General features: G+C 50.0%; 9 protein-coding genes across 9 annotated transcripts; 3 read left to right on the forward strand and 6 right to left on the reverse strand.

Moving 5' to 3' along the window:
- Nucleotides 1-307: 307 nt before the first annotated feature.
- MRS44_005501 (uncharacterized protein) lies at nucleotides 308-1,535 on the reverse strand (the record flags this gene model as incomplete). The annotated part of the gene is made up of 2 exons (XM_046272452.2): nucleotides 308-1,410; nucleotides 1,475-1,535. The coding sequence occupies 2 exons, from the start codon at nucleotides 1,533-1,535 to the stop codon at nucleotides 308-310; spliced, it is 1,164 nt and encodes a 387-aa protein (XP_046123793.2).
- Nucleotides 1,536-2,011: 476 nt separating this feature from the next.
- MRS44_005502 (uncharacterized protein) lies at nucleotides 2,012-2,638 on the forward strand (the record flags this gene model as incomplete). The annotated part of the gene is made up of 2 exons (XM_046280436.2): nucleotides 2,012-2,065; nucleotides 2,123-2,638. The coding sequence occupies 2 exons, from the start codon at nucleotides 2,012-2,014 to the stop codon at nucleotides 2,636-2,638; spliced, it is 570 nt and encodes a 189-aa protein (XP_046123792.2).
- A 496-nt stretch (nucleotides 2,639-3,134) lies between these two features.
- Nucleotides 3,135-5,588, forward strand: MRS44_005503 (uncharacterized protein; the record flags this gene model as incomplete). Its single annotated transcript, XM_065622634.1, has 4 exons — nucleotides 3,135-3,505; nucleotides 3,555-4,645; nucleotides 4,820-4,905; nucleotides 4,956-5,588. The coding sequence occupies 4 exons, from the start codon at nucleotides 3,135-3,137 to the stop codon at nucleotides 5,586-5,588; spliced, it is 2,181 nt and encodes a 726-aa protein (XP_065478706.1).
- A 353-nt stretch (nucleotides 5,589-5,941) lies between these two features.
- MRS44_005504 (uncharacterized protein) lies at nucleotides 5,942-8,221 on the reverse strand (the record flags this gene model as incomplete). The annotated part of the gene is made up of 6 exons (XM_065622635.1): nucleotides 5,942-6,162; nucleotides 6,283-6,491; nucleotides 6,553-6,681; nucleotides 6,734-6,958; nucleotides 7,005-7,973; nucleotides 8,040-8,221. The coding sequence occupies 6 exons, from the start codon at nucleotides 8,219-8,221 to the stop codon at nucleotides 5,942-5,944; spliced, it is 1,935 nt and encodes a 644-aa protein (XP_065478707.1).
- A 391-nt stretch (nucleotides 8,222-8,612) lies between these two features.
- Nucleotides 8,613-10,278, reverse strand: MRS44_005505 (uncharacterized protein; the record flags this gene model as incomplete). The annotated part of the gene is made up of 4 exons (XM_065622636.1): nucleotides 8,613-9,044; nucleotides 9,094-9,859; nucleotides 9,907-10,050; nucleotides 10,103-10,278. The coding sequence occupies 4 exons, from the start codon at nucleotides 10,276-10,278 to the stop codon at nucleotides 8,613-8,615; spliced, it is 1,518 nt and encodes a 505-aa protein (XP_065478708.1).
- A 515-nt stretch (nucleotides 10,279-10,793) lies between these two features.
- Nucleotides 10,794-11,315, reverse strand: MRS44_005506 (uncharacterized protein; the record flags this gene model as incomplete). Its single annotated transcript, XM_046278021.2, has 1 exon — nucleotides 10,794-11,315. One exon carries the CDS (start codon nucleotides 11,313-11,315, stop codon nucleotides 10,794-10,796), a length of 522 nt encoding a protein of 173 aa, XP_046123788.2.
- An 820-nt stretch (nucleotides 11,316-12,135) lies between these two features.
- Nucleotides 12,136-12,930, reverse strand: MRS44_005507 (uncharacterized protein; the record flags this gene model as incomplete). The annotated part of the gene is made up of 1 exon (XM_046271886.2): nucleotides 12,136-12,930. The coding sequence occupies one exon, from the start codon at nucleotides 12,928-12,930 to the stop codon at nucleotides 12,136-12,138; it is 795 nt and encodes a 264-aa protein (XP_046123787.2).
- Nucleotides 12,931-13,979: 1,049 nt separating this feature from the next.
- MRS44_005508 (uncharacterized protein) lies at nucleotides 13,980-14,370 on the forward strand (the record flags this gene model as incomplete). The annotated part of the gene is made up of 2 exons (XM_046284439.2): nucleotides 13,980-14,243; nucleotides 14,299-14,370. The coding sequence occupies 2 exons, from the start codon at nucleotides 13,980-13,982 to the stop codon at nucleotides 14,368-14,370; spliced, it is 336 nt and encodes a 111-aa protein (XP_046123786.1).
- Nucleotides 14,371-14,693: 323 nt separating this feature from the next.
- On the reverse strand, nucleotides 14,694-15,778 carry MRS44_005509 (uncharacterized protein; the record flags this gene model as incomplete). Its single annotated transcript, XM_046283135.1, has 4 exons — nucleotides 14,694-14,951; nucleotides 15,008-15,169; nucleotides 15,226-15,323; nucleotides 15,373-15,778. The coding sequence occupies 4 exons, from the start codon at nucleotides 15,776-15,778 to the stop codon at nucleotides 14,694-14,696; spliced, it is 924 nt and encodes a 307-aa protein (XP_046123785.1).
- Between the last annotated feature and the right edge of the window lie 2,115 nt (nucleotides 15,779-17,893).

Genomic DNA, 17,893 nt, shown 5'->3' on the forward strand with positions numbered 1-17,893 from the left:
GAGCCGTTTTGCCGCCTGTACTCTTCCAAGAGAGGACTGGAGAGGATGAAAGGACGAGGAACTGGTCTCGCAAAAATTACACTTTACTTTGTCATTTAGTATTTTTCTTTTCACTCTGCATTTGCTTTCTGTTTTTATCTTAATATTCCATAGATTAGAACTACTCTGTCAGAATAGAAGATACACCAATGGGCCCTGCAACCAACTGCAATGCAACTTCTCACGGACACGCTGTCTTCCTCGGGTAGGCCAGAAAGCCTGCCTACTTTCTTATTTGATGATAACTACTTTACCCACGTTCCTATGTTCATTCCGATCCATGTTGAATCGTCACTGCCAACACATCTTTCATCCATTCCTTCATTTCCAGGATACATTCTCCGTCACGTTCCTCTTGAGCCTCCAACAAGATAAAGTCATGGGCTTGCCTGCTCTGCAACGCGAACTGCACATTCAGCCCTGGGTTTGACTGTTGCACCTCATGAACGAAAGCCGCCGCTTGGTCTCGGAAGACCTCGTGGTTTCCAACGGTGACGTACATTCGATCAAGAATAGAAGTCATTCCATTCATCCAAGACTTAGCCCCGTCCAGGGGGCAGGCGAGGATGGCCAACTTTTCGTAAGTCTCGTCGGTTTCTGTAGGGCCCAGTAGCTCTTTAGTACACTTATCCACAGTCGGACCCGAAAGCATATCAATCCAAGAGTTTTCCGAGAACGAAGCATCATTGGTGTGCCGAGTCACCCATGGTGAGACAAGGAATGCACCCAGCAGTGGCTCTGACAATGCAACTCTCGGGACAGTGGGATGCGGCTCAACCAGATGACTCAGTAGCTGAGCCGTCAGATTTCCACCCGCAGAATCTCCTCCAATAACAATGTCTCGAGAACGGACTCCTTGGCGTAGAAGATGGGCCAAGCCGCTGGCAGCCTGGCGGAGTTGAACCGGATATCTTGCCTCGGGACAGAGCGTGTATTGGAGGACTGCCACGGCGACTTCGGTTTTCATCTCGACACCCGCAGCGACGTAGGCTCTCCAACACCATTCCAAATGCCCAGGCAACAGTGCGGCGATATATCCACCACCATGGAAGAACAAAACGATCTTCTTTGCTTTCCGTCGATTACCAATCCAAAGGAGTGACGAATGCCCGTCCTCTAGAGGTTCTAGGTCGTAGCAAAGTCTTTCGATGGCTTCTGTATTTCCGGCCTTCTTTGCCTTGGCAGTTTTTCGCTCCATCCATGATTTGTATGCATCTTTGGTCGAGAGAGACAAGTACTGGATCTGGCGGGGAGAGAAGGTTCCGAGAAACACTTTGACGGCTGCGCACACAAGAAACATGCGTACCGGGATGCCTCTGACCCAGGCGATCGTGAGAGAGCGTACAATGGAAACAAATATCTGCCAGGGTGCTGTGAGAAAAGGAATGTCAGCGGATAATGCACGAGTCTGTTAGATTGGCAGGGCGAATCGTACCGAGACATGTTAGACGGAAAGCTAGCTTAAGCTTCTCCCATATGGAAAATTGAACAAGCATTGTTGGCAGCAGCAGTTCGTTATTGGCATTCAAACTTGATTGAATCTGCAGCTGGTTATTAATATGTCGCTTTGTTCGCTTTGCCGAGGTGACCTTGTTTTAGTGCCGTGGGGAGACATGCGGGGACCCCAGAATCTAAACCCGATCTCATCTGCCGAGAATGCAGTTCCGTCTCAAGCGCGTTCCCAAGTTGGACCCTTGTCCATCCCGTGGCCCCGACGAGGGACGGGTCTGTTCCGTTTCAGCTTGAGGGTTGCTCGCGGAACCACGCCGTCAGCCATTGGGATGCGTGCCGCCTGGCTCCAAGTGCTGTGGACAAAGCCTCGGCTCCATGATCATTCTAAGATGGTAGACACAGCTATGTATTCCCGAGGCCAGTTTAAAACAACAGAGCTTACTTCTCACCTCACCCTTCTCTGCAGGTCCCCCATCCTTCCGTCACCAGAAAGCGAAGCGGCGAAGCCTTAGCGGCAGTCATGGCAGCCCCTCAAACTAAAAGCACCAAAGACCTTGGCGGAAACTGGGTGATGGTGAGGAATAAAGTGCTTCTTTGCCTGTCCTCCATACTAATGCCGATTCCCTGCTAGAACAAGGACTTGTCGGACAGTTCTGACCCAATTCTCAAAATTCAAGGCATCGGATATCTTACTCGTAAAGGCGTTGGCCTAGCGACAATTCACCTAAACATCAAGCAGTATGAAGGCGTTCCTATGACACCGAGCGCAAGTACAGGCAAAGTCACTTGCATTGAGTTCACTCAGACAGCTTCTGGCTTGAAGAGCACTGAGGAGGTGCGTTATCTGGACAACGAATTTCGCGATCAACATGACTGGCTTTTTGGCACGGTCAAGGTGCAGGCCCGATGGGTGGCCCTGGAGGATATTGACGATGCATTTTTGAAGGAGGGGTTTCTAGTTGAAGGTGAGGGTAAGAACCTTGTGCTCAGTCATGCTGTGAGCCAAGGGAGAGGATGGACTGCTACTCAAGTTTGGGGGTTTCAAGTAGTTGGGGATGAGAGACGGTATTGCATGCGCGTGGTAGTTGTCTCCAAAGATGGTCAAAAGGCCCAGGCTCGGTTCGTCTATGATTATCAGTCAAAGTAGGCTCCGGCAGCGATGTTCTGAGAAGCAGTATTGGTATAGACATTTGTTGTAGCCAGCGGAGATTTCAGTCATTACACTATAACTCTTTAATGTTCCCAATGAAAACACTCTACTGCAATGATGGGAATTATTCATGTATCTTCAGCATCCTGTCTCTAAGAACACCGTTGTATGTAATATGAGTAGCGCAGTCCGACTTGGCAGATATGCGACAAAAATTCGGCACGAGGCGAACAAAATATCAACGGGAGCGATCCGGGCTCCGCGGACCCCCGACGGAACCGATCCGTGACACGAGCATCAGGTTGATAACGATGGATGCGAGATGGGCAAAAGAATGCGGGGTAAATCCGGGGAACTGTCAACTAATTTCGGCATGTGATATTCTTCGGTTAACACCGAGTTGATCGTTTTAAATCGACCGGCAATTGATCCATTTTCCGAGGTATTCTACTGCCACGACTCACATACATCCTCCCCGCGTCCGAGAAACACCATGGCAGAAATCCCAGCTGCGATGACCAGCCCCCGTCCAGTCGGCCTTCCAGAGGCCCCAAACCCAGATCCTTTGCCAGAAGCACAATGGCATACCTTGATGGCAGTGATGGACACTGTCGTGTCCTCCTGTCAGAGAAACGAACCCCGTGATGTGGATGCGATAGCTCTTAGCGATGCTGAATACGAAAAGACCATGACGCATCTCCGGCAAAATACTAGCCTTGCTCTTTCCGACACATCCACATTCGACGCGTTCCTCGCCGAGAAACCTTCCGATATACCACTCTTTCAGGATATCTTGAAGCGGATGTTGGCCTGTTTCCCCCAAGATAAACTAGCTACGCTTCACAGCGTACTCTCCCTGATCGAGTGAGTTTCTTACTGTCTTGTTGAATGTTGGCTGACGTTCCCACGACAGTAACTGGACTACGACTCTCCCTCTTACCGGTCGTCTCACGCCATTTTCCACATTGTCCATCAAGGACCGGACACGTGTGCTGCACTCTTGGAGGACCAGCTCCTTGGCTAGTTTCCGTGTACTGTTTAAGCAGCTTTCGCAAATCGCCAAGCATGTTTATCTTCGAGCGAGTCCTCTTTTCGACGAGGTCACTGGCTACCCGTCAGCCCCATCTGGATGGCACCGAGTCGAGTCATATCCCTTCGAATTCATGGACTTCAATACATCGCATGCTCCGATTCAACTGGAAACAGACGTCATCGTCGTAGGCTCAGGTTGTGGTGCTGGTGTCGTTGCGAGGGCCATCGCCACGGCAGGTCATCGCGTCATCGTCGTGGACAAAAGCTACCATTTCCAAACTTCCTCGCTGCCTCTTGACCACAGCGAAGGCTTCTTTCATCTTTTCGAACAGAATGGCATGCTAGCCTCAGAAGATGGGTCCATCACCGTTACTGCAGGATCGTGCTTTGGCGGTGGTGGAACAGTTAACTGGAGCGCGTGCCTACAGACCCAAAACACGGTGCGTGATGAGTGGGCGGACGAGCGAGGTCTCACTTTCTTCAAATCTTCCGAGTTCCAGACTCACCTTGACTCTGTTTGTGAGCGTATGGGTGTTAGCGACGAGTTCATCCGTCACAACCATGGCAACTCGGCTCTGCTGGAAGGCGGACGGAAGCTGGGCTTCAGCGCAAAGCCTGTGCCTCAGAACACGGGTAACTGCGAGCATCACGATGGGCACTGCGCGATGGGTTGCTGGAGGGGAGAGAAGCAAGGCCCGGTGAACGGATGGTTCCCAGACGCAGCCCAGTGTGGAGCCAAGTTTATCCAAGGTTTCAAGGTTGACAGGGTGCTTTTCAAGAAGAAGGGTGGTAAACAGGTCGCTCGTGGCGTTATAGGAACCTGGACACCGAAGAACTCCAAGGATACGACACCTAGAGTGGTAACCATCAAGGCGAAGAGAGTTGTTGTTTCTGCAGGAAGCCTATGCAGTCCCATCATCTTGAAGAACAGCGGACTGAAGGCAAGCAATGAGACCCATTTCACTTTTCGAGGTTGTGCTAATACTCGCACCCAGAACAAGCATATCGGACGCAATTTGCATCTGCATCCAACGACGTTCGTGGGGGGCATTTTTGAACAAGAGACACGCCCGTGGGAAGGCGAGTTTTCAATCACCAAGATGACAACTTCCTGACCACATAGGACCGCTGGCTAACACGCAGTAGGCGGAATTCTCACCTCTGTAGTGACAAGTCTTGATAACCTCGACGGAAAAGGCCATGGTGTCAAGCTAGAGCGTGTCTCCATGATAGTAAGTCACACTCATCTCCGCTCCCTGGATGGATTCTAACCTCTTGGTAGCCTTCAATGTCTCTTCCCTGGTTGAATTGGACCTCTGGACTTGACTACAAAGTTTTGTTGTCCAAATATCGCCACTTGGAGGTATTCATTGCTATTACACGAGATCGTGACAGCGGCCAAATTCTCATCGACCCGACACGAGGCACGCCTCGCGTGGCTTATACACCCTCCAAATTCGATACCCGCTCAAATCTGACGGGCATGATCGCCTTGGCAAAGATCCTTTACGTCCAAGGCGCCCGAGAAATTCATCCCGCCCTCCCAGGCCTTCGACCATTTATCCGCGCACAGGAAGGATCTGAAAATCCTGTTGACTCTGCGGGCATCACGGATGAGAGATTCCAATCTTGGCTGAAGGAGATGGAGGCACATGGAAACAAGACGCCGGGAACGTCATTTTGCTCTGCTCACCAGATGAGTTCCTGTCGTATGAGCGCCAAGGAAAGCGAGGGTGTCGTTGATGAGTTTGGCAAGGTTTGGGGCTGTGAAGGATTGTATGTCGCTGATGCGAGCGTTCTTCCCAGTGCCAGTGGTGTGAACCCTATGGTCACGATCATGGCAATCTGTGAACGTATCGGTTCGGTCATTGCCAAAGACCTGGCATTGGAGAGGCAGGAGACAGCGAGAATTTGAATGCACCTGTTTAGTTTGAGCTTGTCATACCAATAACTTGACCGTTATGTGGTATTGGGTTTATTTAATGACCGAGAGCATTCAGGCTATGCCGTTACTATTGTGACAATCAACACGATACGAGACTACCAGAATCAACATGATTAAATATACAGATTATACAGAGATGCACATTAAAGCAAACAGTCGCATCTTCCCAGATCCCTCGGAAACCCCTCTTTAGTTTCCTGCTGCCAAGTTCATCCCTTCCCACCACGGAAAAACCATCGTGTCAGCATCAAACGGAAACGATATTGTCAAAGCATCTTGCAAGGACAAGTCTCCCTCTAATACTGAATCCAGCATTTCATGTACTAGGTTCTGTTCTGAGTTTTCATTTGCGGCATAATCTTGAAACCGCGAGTCGTTAGTTGCGGTAAGAGCTCGAGCTGTTCTTCTACTGACCTTGTTGCCTTGCCGTGATAGTCTGGTTTATCTTCAAGAGTAGATCGAAGGATTTTCGAATAGACAGGCTGAACGGAGAGATCGCCTCCAGGACTGCGTGACATTTCTCCCACGATTCGACCACTGCCGCCTGATCCAAAATAGCCCACAGGGAGGGACATAGGCGGCATGTCATGAGCACAAGGCTAGCGGTACAGGCATCTGCAGCGTCGGTTAGTCGAAGACACTCAGATGGACAAGATGCGATTACATAGACCGTTCCACCACCACGCTTCAGTTGTGTCCGTACGAAAGGTATCGTGAACGAGGTTGATGAGTCGAATCGCAGACCGCACGCATGCTCTGGCCCCGTCTCGCTTGAAAGATGACTGTAAGTCGTAATCTACATCGCCCGAGACATCGGAGGAGAGCAGCTGAGTCAAGATGGGCCGGTAAAGCATAAGACTAATGTAAGTAAAGCTGGGTTGAGTCAGTAAACGTGCTGAGTCTAGGGCTCCACCAAACCCAGGATCCGTCTTACCGTGCGTGTAGCACATTTCTTTGAAGAGTGAGAATGTTAGAACCCCCTGGTGAGATGGACTCTGTAGTCAAGGGTGTCTTCCACGAGAGTAAGCTAGGCACAGATAGCTCGAAAAGCTTGAAGCCGCCCCTGAAGCTCAACAAAAGTATCCATACTCTGACAAGCTGTATCTGCATGTGACGCAGGACTCTGCTCATCGTGAAGGAGCCTGCATTGCCAGGGCTGGTAAACTTTCGACAGTATGCTATCCAGGATGATACTCAACCGGACAGTTTCAAGCTGAAATTGAAGTTTGATCTGTTCACTTCCCTCTGTATTTTGGGCATTCAAGTCCATACTTCCCGGCACAGAAAGCGTAGAGAGGTTGGTGATCATGGTTGGTCGTCCAAGTGTCATGCTCACAAGCCTACAATTCTTAGCACACTAGTATTATCGGGCTTCGGGGTCCTTACGTATCCAACACAACACATCCATGCCACGTACGGCGCCGAATTTGCCATACCCGCGATTCCTGGGCGTCATACTTCGGCATGGTGTGCAACCCTAGGCCTTGGGCCATCCGGCATGCTACACCGACAGCATTCCAACATCGCTCCGGAAAGGGAGTACCCTGCAAGACGAGAGCTACCAAGAGTAGTGTCTGCACGGCGCTCAAGTCGTTCATATCAAGCAAATCAAGACCAATGTTTTGTTTAGAGCGGTTGAAGAAGACTTCGTAAGCTGTTGTTTTGGCCGCAGTTGAGAGGTCCGAGAAGATACATCCAAGGGCAAAGATGGCGTTGAGCGAAGAATAGAATGCAATCGTGGTCGCATCTTCTCCGAGGCCTAGATCTCGATACTCTTCTGGACTTGAGGCTTGTCCACTTGGTAGCCACAGCAACTCATAGGCATGCTCGAAAGCTTCCTTGTCAAAGAGGGGATAGAGGTAGTAGACCTGTTGAAAGAATCTTTCTTTGAGGTGATCTGCTAGAGGTCGCGGTGGGAGAACGAGCTTTTCAATGCCGCTGTAAAGAGATGGGGGCTCCGAAGTTGCGACTTGGGGGTTTCTGGATGTCTTACAGGACAATGGAGGATTCACAGTCCCGCAGGCCTCCTTGAAGAATGAAGCAGCCGAAGACGAACCGTAGAAAGGTTGAGTCGTGTCATGGGATTGTCCAATATCCTCTTCAACCGTCGTTGTGCCCATAGCAGTGACTCGCCTTGAGTTGTTGGAACTCTCCATACCCTCATTTGCAGCTGATGACAATGGAGTCAGGGTTTGGCCCTGTGATGTTCCCATGACGATGGCGTCCAATTCGGCTTGACTTTGTGTATTGGCAGGCTGGTCATTGGGTGCATCTGGAAGAGCATCAGGGTCTATACCATGCAACGCGCAAGCCTGCTCCAGCCGACGGATACGCTCGTGGAGAGCTTTTGTGTAGCTGTAACAATTGGTCAGTCAATATGAGACGAACACTGAGCTTCCTCATCCAAATTCAGTTACTTACTCATCGCTACATGCTGTCCGCGCATTCCCCACCTTGTAAACACACTGCTCAATGCCCAGCGACCGACGCCGACACGTCGAGCAGAGCGGCTTGACTCCGTCACAGCGAGCCTTGCGTTCCCTGCAGGGTTCGCAGGCCAGCGTCACCTTGCGACGACGTGGGCGCGGTTCCTGCTCCGGCATATTAGGATAGCTAGATAAGAATTCATGCAGAGCGCATCAATAACTGGCCGTGGCTTGACGGTTTTGGACGTTGATTCACACGCGTTGGGGGCAGGGTGAGGGCCAAAAAGACAGCTTGGTCGGGACTGTCCCGCGCTAGTTGGCGTCATCGCCGGAATACTTCCGACCCCCATCACGTGTCCACTGTGAGATACGGACAGGGGTTGTTGGTCGTTGAAGACTAAGAATATTTTCGACATACTCGTTCCAATTACCGTCGACTATCGTGTAGCTCACATGGCCACGAATTCTATATCTTTCTTATCTAAGCCCAGGAGCGAAGCTCCAGTCCCCGCTCCAAGATCCATTAGCCGTGTTTGCAGTCTCAAACTTTCGTAACCTCGACCTAGCTTTAGTCAACCTGATCCTGCCTGCTGCTCCTCCCTGCGGCATCATATGCAGGAAGCTGGATATTGCCAGGATGACGGTGAAATCTCAACGGGGTTCGAAGCGCTGTCCGATAGGTAGGTACTTGGCTCAACACCTCCATTTCATCCGAGTCCATGTCGAATGATTCCGATGAGCCTGGTACCATCATCCCCTGTCCTCCAAACTCTGGGCTCTGTCCAGTGCTGCCAGTTCTAGCTTGAATGCCGCCTGTCGACTGGACTTCTTCTTGGGGTAGTTCATCGAAAAGTTGGTCGAGAATGTGCTCTCCATAACCCGGAGGGTTCGTGTTGTCCTCAGCAAATGGTCGAAAAGCGAGATGATTGTTTGCGCTGCGCTGTTCGTCAAAAGGTGTGTTTGTGTTGATGGTGATAAAAAGCGGAAGCCCCACGGCCAGCTTGAAAATCAGTGAGAATTTCATTAGTGAAAGGGTCATATTCGCTCACCTCAGAGATATGCCCGTCTGCGTTTCGAAGTGGAATAACCACCCTAACCTTGTGTTGAACCCGTATACCATGGACATCCATGTCTGGAATACAGTCGGAAAGCCGATTCGGAATGTCAATCTTCTGGGTTATCGACCAGACTTGCTGGCCTGTCCCTTCAAGCATGTCTTGCCGGTTGTGGTCTGTCAAGACTTGGAAGTTCCATGTGGAGATGGTTCTCTCGGTTCGATGGTCTCTCAGAGGAAATAGCGTTCGATTCTGGAAATGGAATTCTCGGAATTCCATAAGCATAACTGAAAAATGTTCCAAACTGAGACCTTTTATAACAGGTGAGAGTCTCATTTCGAGTATCACTGAGCCACCATGCATGACGACGCCAGTGGACAGGTTGACAAAGTAGTCGATCTTGTTCAGCCAAGTCCTTTCGATAGGTAGAGACTGCATCATCTCCAACGTATCCGGCGACGGTGTTCGAAATACACGCAAACGCTTTCGGGTATATACAGCGCGTAATAGCTTCGGCCTGCTGATGGTCGCTTTCAGTCTGTAGCTAATACAGGCTTCAGACATGCCCTCAACAGTCTCTGCAGTGCTGCCGGGAAGCATGAATTCGAAGGGCCATTCATAATTACCAGCAGGCAGGCTCGTACTTGAATGTCGCGACCCTATGAATGGGGGCCACTTGTGTTCGAGAAGGGTGGTCTTGGGGATCAAGGGTTCGGTCTCAGCCCATCTTTTACATGACTCGTCAACTGCCGTTTTGGCTCTGCGACAATTCGCTGCATCAACAAAGAAACCAGAGTGCGAACTTACGGGTGACATAGCGCCCCAACCAGTTCAAGACTGACTTCTTCTACTCTCAAGGGTGACTGCAAGCAAAGCACGACAACACCTTTCAGAAGGTAGTCCTGAGCTTCATCCTGTCCCCCTCGAAGTATAATGACGTCTGTCTCCAATCTACAGGCCAGGATTTAGAAGCGATAGATTGTGGGTGTCATCATGTATTTACCGTATCTCAAAAAGGGAGTATGGGGCCAGTAGCATAAAGTCGAAGGGCAAGGGGGGATGGAGGTAGACTGAAGGACCTGAGTGGTGATGGAATAAGGAGGGTGGCCGGATCGAGCTCAGGAAACGTGGAGAGGTGCGAGGAGGGCGGAATAGCAGAGGCCGAGGGGGTGGATTCATGTTTGGGGTTCGATCATTGGGTGCAGATATTAGCGGGATTAGATGATGTACCTGCGGATGCCAGGCATACCGAGATAGATTTGGAGCAGTGACAAATGATCAAGTTGGGGAAAGGAGTGCAAATCCTCCAAGGCCTACAAGAAATAGGATGGGCCTAGACAGGTGGCTTTTGAGTTATTTCCCTGTGGCCATTTGGTAGAAGGTCGGTAGCATTCCGATGTCAAAGCTTGCTCGCACGGGACAATCCCGACAAAGTCATATGGATATCTTGTATTTTGGTGGAGCCAGCCCATGTGGCTGAGCCACCTGATCAGTGGAGAGATTGAGGACCGCAGAGGGAGAAGAGAGCTTGAAGAAATTTGATGGCCGGATCATCTGCAACACTTTCGCCTCATGCCAAACATTATCCATACCACACTATTGAACACTAGGTGAGTTGCCCGCGCTCACTAAGCCTTTCCCCGACGCCTGAAATCTCCACCTCGATCGCAGGCCAGCCCTGAACTCATGAATATTTAAGCCCGCTTGGCATTCTCCTTGGTACATTTGACCAAGCTGTCCAACCAATCCTGATGTCCATTCAACATGGGGTTCGGCTTTGCTGTTGAAAGCTGCGCCGCCGGCTTTCCAATCTGAGATTCTTGAGTCAAGATTCTCACAGCGCCGTAATCCAAGTCTTCGACAAGCCAAGCGTGATACACATCCAGCGCCGTGTCCTCATCGCCCTCTTGCCAAGCCCTCCACGCGAGTCTGCCGGCCGAGGACGCAGTTGGCGCATCTGATTCCCATACTTCCGCCTGCAGAGGTGGGAAACCAAAGGTCGAAAAGCTGAATTTGTCGCCCTTTTGCAAAAGAGGTCCTGAAGATGGCGGCGTGATTTGGCTGCAATTGCCATAGTAGGATTCCCATTTCGTGATGTCGGATAGAAATTGCCAGACTTCGGTAGCAGTTATGCCCCTCACGATGACTTCATTGGAGACATAGTTGTCGGTCGTTCCAGGAAGGTACTGCTTGGGCCAGATAATTGCCGACTGCATGTTTGCGGGACAAAGAATACTGATGGAAGGTGAGGGATGAGTGTAAAGAAGATACGAGTTAAGTAGTAATATTGAGCTGTTATCAGATCTTGTAAGCGAAGTATTGTATAACTATATAGGTATACAGAGGGGGCCCTGTGGGTTGTTGAATTCGGCCCGCATTGGTTATCATATCAGGTGTTTGATGACAAATTGTTTAAGAAAGGAAGGGAAAGTTAGATTTGTACGCGTCATCTAGCCTTTTGTTTTTTCATCTCGCGTTTTATGTGGCATCTGGGCTTTGATTTGTCATCGGGTTTATTATCTACCTCCTCTTGGTACGATTTTGTCAGTTTTCTCCGGAGGGCCCAGTAGTCGTCTATTGCTGTTGCGTAAAGGCTACCTACCTTATTGGCTCAACCCGGCAGGGTTTTCCAGTTTGTTAGTTTTCTAACCTATGAAAATTAATTCTATGGCCAATATTCATGCGATGACCTTCACCGTGAGCTAGGAATGACACACTGCTTCAGGTAAGCAGCCGTAATGCCTTATAGACGATGCTCGGGTCTGCCCCACCATCAATCATGGTAGTGAAGCACTGTGGGTCTCCTCGATCGACGTTTGAAAGCCAGGTTGTTAAGGAATGGGGTTGCTCCGGGGCCCCTGGCCTTGTGCAGCCTTTTGACTAAGTTAAGGAATAAGGAGCCTCTCTAACGCAGATACTTAACGATGGTACCAAACAGGGGCAAGTCAAGTGTCTCCTTAGCCTCAACTGTCACCCTGCGTGACCATGTCAGTACAACGGTGTATCGATCCTCGATTGTGTGAGTTCTGTCCTCCTTCACTTCTTCGACGTCCGGACTTTTGTGCCGGTCTCTGCATCCCATATCCAGCCTTCTTTCAGCCACCTCCAACGTATGTACGCCCGCAGGTCCTTATCCATGGGCGCCACTCTTTTCCACTCAGGCTCAAACCCTGGCCCTGCCCCCTTGCCATTCCAGTCTTGGGCCAAGCCTCGGAGTATGTCCCGATGGAAGATTCGAAAACTGTCGAGAGCATAAGGGCCCAGTGAAGGCAAGTGTGCGACCTCCCATCCCTCTCGCTCATCATCTTCTGTCAAGACCTCATTCTTTCCAATATCAAGGCCACCCCCGTGAGAAGGGTAGTGTAGCTTCCGGTAGCGCCTCGATTTCGAGGGTGGATTCTGCACCCAGGCCTTGGCGAGCGCCACAAGCCGCCTGGCCCGGGAGTTATGCAGACCTAGGGGATGAAGGAGGTCTGAAAGATTTGAAGTGGATGCTTCAGCCAAGTGGTTTGGCGACGGGTAGTCGGATATCAACTTGAGGAGAACCGGGCGTGCCTGGACACCCCGTGTACGGTTCCAGAGCACGGCGGCAACCAGTAACTTGTACAAGTCAGTGCCGACACTTTCTTGTACGAGCCCAAAGCTTTCATTCTGGATAGATACTGTACGAGGGGTCGGGAATACTCGGCCTACTGGAAGCCTTCGAGTACTTGTCTTGTGCTCTGTAACATCGGCCGAGGATTTGGTGCTCTTTTCAGATTTCCGTCTAGACATGGACCGCGTTACACGGCAAGATATCTCTGAAACGGTGGCAGGGCTTTTTGGGACCATTTTCGTGTAAATTTTATCCCGTGAGGAGGAGGCAAAGGTAGGGCGTGCCGTCGGTTGATCTCTTTATCCATGACGCAATCCATCAAGACACGGGCGATCGCCCGACTCACCTATCTAAGCTTGATTGGGCAGCACCAACTTGCGACTCTCACCCACGAAGTACATTCCGTCTTCGTTCCAACTCTGCCCCATTGTGACTAGCAATTATCTTGGATGGGCTGATAGAGTTCTACAACAGTGACTACTGACAATCCTAAGGCACCATGGTTGAGTTCAAGAGGTAGCCTTTCGAAAGCCAGAGACGCATAGGAGGAATCAGATATCTTGCCAAGACCAGAGGCCTGTCTTATCTTGGATTTGGTCAATCGTCGTCCGATCTATCAAGTCGAGACGCAAGGAGCTGCTTTCGGGCCAGTTGGTTCAGACCCAGTCACCCAGGGTGACTTCTCAGAGCTCCAAGCCTCATTCTCGCCAACCTACCACTATTTCATAGGTAGGTCACTTCATTAGAAAAGAAATTGAACAGTCCTGATATTTTAATGGAAATATTCCTTTACGAGGAAGAGTGTGAAACTTGATGAAGCAAATCACGACATTCCAAAGTGACTTGCGTGATACCCTAGAGCAAGTGTGCACTGTGTGGATACTATCGACCACTGATGTCTTCGTACCATGTCGAGCCTCCTTCAATAGTTCTACCTATCCAAAATTGCAGCAGTGGAAAAGGTATTCGGAGAAATGACATAATTGCATTTGTCTCCAATTTGATCACGGAGCCTTGCGAAGTCGGCATCAGCTGATGATTCGTATTGGAAGCTCAGGTGGGTCTGTCCACACCGTCATCGTTTTCGCACGGTGCGGTTACCAATCAAGAGGGGCTGATAAATTTGACCCGACCTCACCCGTGACTTGAGACTTGGATATAACCTCATCTTGACTTACGTTCACGATCTTCTCTTTCCTTTCCATCCTCCAATCGGATACCGAAGCTTATACTCGCAAATTCTTCTTGACCTCAGTCTACTCGCTACCTAGCCCGCTCAGCAAAAATGCCTCTCATCGACGCCGATACTCCCCCCACCACCAACGACCTTCACTACGTCGTCTATTTCGCCTCCGGCGAGCCATCCTGGTGCCCGGACTGCCGCGATGCCCTCCCTGCTCTGAACAGTGTCTTTGGAGCTGATTCGGCGCCCACTGCCTACATCGTTCGCGTGGGCTCGTTCGCCGAGTGGAAGGGCAACCCTAAGAACAAGTACCGCAATGAGCCGTACAACATTCAAGGCGTTCCTACGGTTGTCCGGTATCAATATGTAAACGCTTTAGCCCTCCGATATTTTGATTTTTATATAGCTAATGCTTTCCTAGGGTAACGAGGTCGCTCGATTGGGTGACATTGAGAGCCAGAACGAATCGGATCTGCGAAAGTTGATTGCCTAGACGGTTGCGACTCATGCCAAGTATCAAAAACCAATGATAGTATAAAATTGATAGACTGTTTTCTTGGCAATATGTTTAGCAATTCTCTCGCAGGTGGCAACATCACTATGTGCCTGATGCAAACAAGATTTCCACAACTTGCTCAAAGAACCTTGAGTGTAAAATGTGCAAAAGCTTTTTTAGGTAAAAATGGTATTAATATTTACAGTGAATAGGTGGTATTTGAGATTCATCACAGTTCAACTTTACCAATCCCAGCGGCGCCAAGTTACCATCCTGAAGATGTACCGCCCCTATATGCTTTCACCACAATCCAATTCCATTTAGTTGAACCCCTCGGGCCAGAACTCGGACAGCCACTCATAGGGGTCCTCCGGCTCATACTGGTTGGTGACCTTGCCCTCAAAGTCGGTGATGTGATCCCTTGTCTCGTTGTAGAGAGCATACTTCTCATCAGGTCCGTTGCCAATATAGTATGGCACGGTTTGGACATTGTTGCCAATCTCCTTGTCGACAATGCTGGTGACGTTGTCGATCTGAGAGTTCTTGAGGCGGAACTCATCGCCATAGTTAGGGTTGATCTAAACAGGTTGTCAGCATATGGCAAGTCAGATGTCAGAAGCTCAGAGGTACTTACGATGCCCATCCTGAGGCCGTTCACTGCAACCACGTTCTGGATGGTGGCATTGCGCTTGGCCTGGTTAAGGCAGTTGCCGCAGGACTGGTAGAAGGTGCCAAAGTTCTCGGCATAGAAGCCTGTGATGTTGTACTTGCCACCAAGCGAGTTGTCTTGGAAGATCTATGACCGTAAATGTTAGCGTAATGGGTCCCATCATAGTTCAGACACCGACCGACCTTGTCTGTGGCACTTCGAGCTCCACCACCAATGACTCTGAGTTGTGTGTTGAGTCCCTTGGAGGTCAATGCATCTTCGCACACGTCCTCCCACCAAACTTGAAATCGTTAGTCGTTGGCCTAATATGGTTGATAATAACAACATACCGTTCTCCACCCAAGCATCACCCAGAGCGTGAATGCCCTCTGCCTGGTTCTTTCCGATGATGACGTTTCGGATGGTGGATCCTGGCAGCAGGTTGAAGACAGTATCCGCGTCAGTGCCCTCAGCCTGCTCATTGCAGCTGCCTTCGGGACGCTCGTAACGCTTCATCCCGCCATCAAAGACCTCTCCAGGCATGATGTACTTGGCATTCTCGAAGACCACTGTCTCCTTTGCCACAGGGAACTTTGTGATGGGGAAAGGGAAGCGAGGGGGTGGCCGCTCGCCAAGGTCTCCCTGAGTAGCGTCACTATCACCTTGACTGCCATCACCAGTCTTGGACTGACGAGGTCCAATGACGGCGGACTGAGCAACGGCGGGGAGGAGAGACAAAAGCACAGAAGCCTTCATTGTGTAGATGGGCAGGAGGCAGTGTTGTGTGTGACGGCACAGTAGAGAGTTGAAGGAAGAACAGTGAGCCAATGCACAGTCTCTGAGAGGCTCTAGAGAGTCAATATGCCTTCCACAAGGTCACTTATATACTTGCTTGCCCCCAACATCGGTTAGAGCTTTCCTCGGTGCCCCCAACATGTTTGCAGCTCACAAGTCCCTTGTCACCATCCTCTCGGCTGGCTGAATGTCAACAACTCTGCCATGCCAACAGATGCGATGGCCCGATGGCATGGATTCTCTGCTTGATGGCTTGCCTCTCGTCTATCGAATTCAGTCAAGTGCAAGTTGCTGGCGGTGCACGATGGATGACAGGTCGTCCAACCCCAGCCTACGGAAGAATTTGCTTTTAAGATTCCGTGAATCACTGGCTTAAGCTTAAAGTGAGATTTTACCCCGATCCTTGGCAGACCGAAAATCCGGTCTGGGGTTGACCAGGCTTGACTGGCTTCTCTCCGCAGCCAAGAAGGTGCTACGCCTTAACGTGAGCAGTTTGCGGGGTTGGGGGAAGGCGGGGTCAGCTTGAGATCTTTGCTGGGAAGGGCTCTTATTTGTGGGAAAGTTGAGATAATATTTCCATCCAATCACGGCTCATGTTTCGCGATGGAAGAAACAAGATGCTCTCGATCACCAGAACATGATGATGACGATGGGTTTTTTCATGGCCCCTTCATTCAGATGTGTGAATAGAGTGAAAAGCGTTGAACTGTCGCATTCGATCTGGCGGTGTGTTGAAGGGAGTGGTATATGCTTTTACATCCGGTGATTTATGCCCAATAGGGCTTTCTTCACACGAGAACTCTGTGATGAACAGAAATGATGGGCAAGAGTAAAACACAACCAAGGAAGCATTCTCTTAATAAAATATGAGGTCATTTAACCCTTTAAAGCTCCACAACATCTCATCTGATCTGTTCCACACGCGAGTTTCTGCATCTCCAATCTTGCTGCCGGTGGCTCGGGTCCCGGCACGCCAGCAGGGGGATCTCCAGCTAATAACCTATGCATAGTGTTATCGTTACTGGAGCTTAATTAAGGTAGCAAATAAGAAGCCACTATTGGCGGTAGCGATCATAGTCAAAACCTAAATATGGCATAGATGCAGTCCGTTCTTCCGAATTGTCTGACTTAACCTATAGCCAAGTACAGTCTTACAAAGTTGAGCAAGCACGGAGCAGGAACAATAGAAACTCAGTTGAGTGGCTCATGTGCATTTTTTCTAATGCGATTTGTATAGTAGATGTGATTGAGCATCAGAAGAACCCCCGTGCCAAGGCGAAAACGTCGAATATTGGGTCGCGTCCACTTTCCGGCCACAAAATGAAGGTATTGCCAATCGAAACATCACATTCTCCCTCAGACCGTAGCATCGTGGCCTACGAACGGGAGAATCATTTAGAGCATCTGCCACCAAGGAAGACTTGTGATAAACCGTCGATCGCGAAAAAACACTGTCGACATGTACACTACTTGGCCAGTTCGCCAACCTTGCCCTCTTGTATTTGCTGTTCTGGGAAGACAACGGAACATTGCATTGGTTTGAATCTTGCCAAAGACACCGCTTTTCATACATCCTGACGACTTGAGAACTGCTGGTTCTAGGTCTTGGTCAAAGATTCCAATGCACGCCATACAATACTTATAAAGCCAACTGATGCTGATTCCGGTTTGGAGACTCATGTTTGTTGTACCAAAGCCGTGCTGCTTACTCACGCCCAGAACTCTTTCTGCGTCTACAAGGAAGGCGAACTACTTGAAATCGAAACTTCCACAGCGGATGCGCCACGTCGAACATATGACGCCTCATTCATCCTGCGTGTCATCTTGTAAAGCTCATCCAGAGTGAAGTGGCTCGTATTTGAAGTGAATAACCGGCCTAGATAAGTGACCGAGCTCCGTGTTTCTACCATTGCCGTGCCTGGTGAGCAAGTTTCCATACGCCACTTTCAGTCACCCTTGAAACAACGAACAAGCGGGAAGGCCGGAATATATAAACTCGTACGAGGGAAAACTTAATTCCTCGTGTCAACACAAAGCCCTCCTGGAATCAGATAACATCGTCGTATTCGACGCAGA

The sequence above is a fragment of the Fusarium solani genome, assembly GCF_023522795.1.
Source record: "Fusarium solani strain SB1 chromosome Unknown bctg00000002, whole genome shotgun sequence".
NCBI lineage: Eukaryota > Fungi > Ascomycota > Sordariomycetes > Hypocreales > Nectriaceae > Fusarium > Fusarium solani.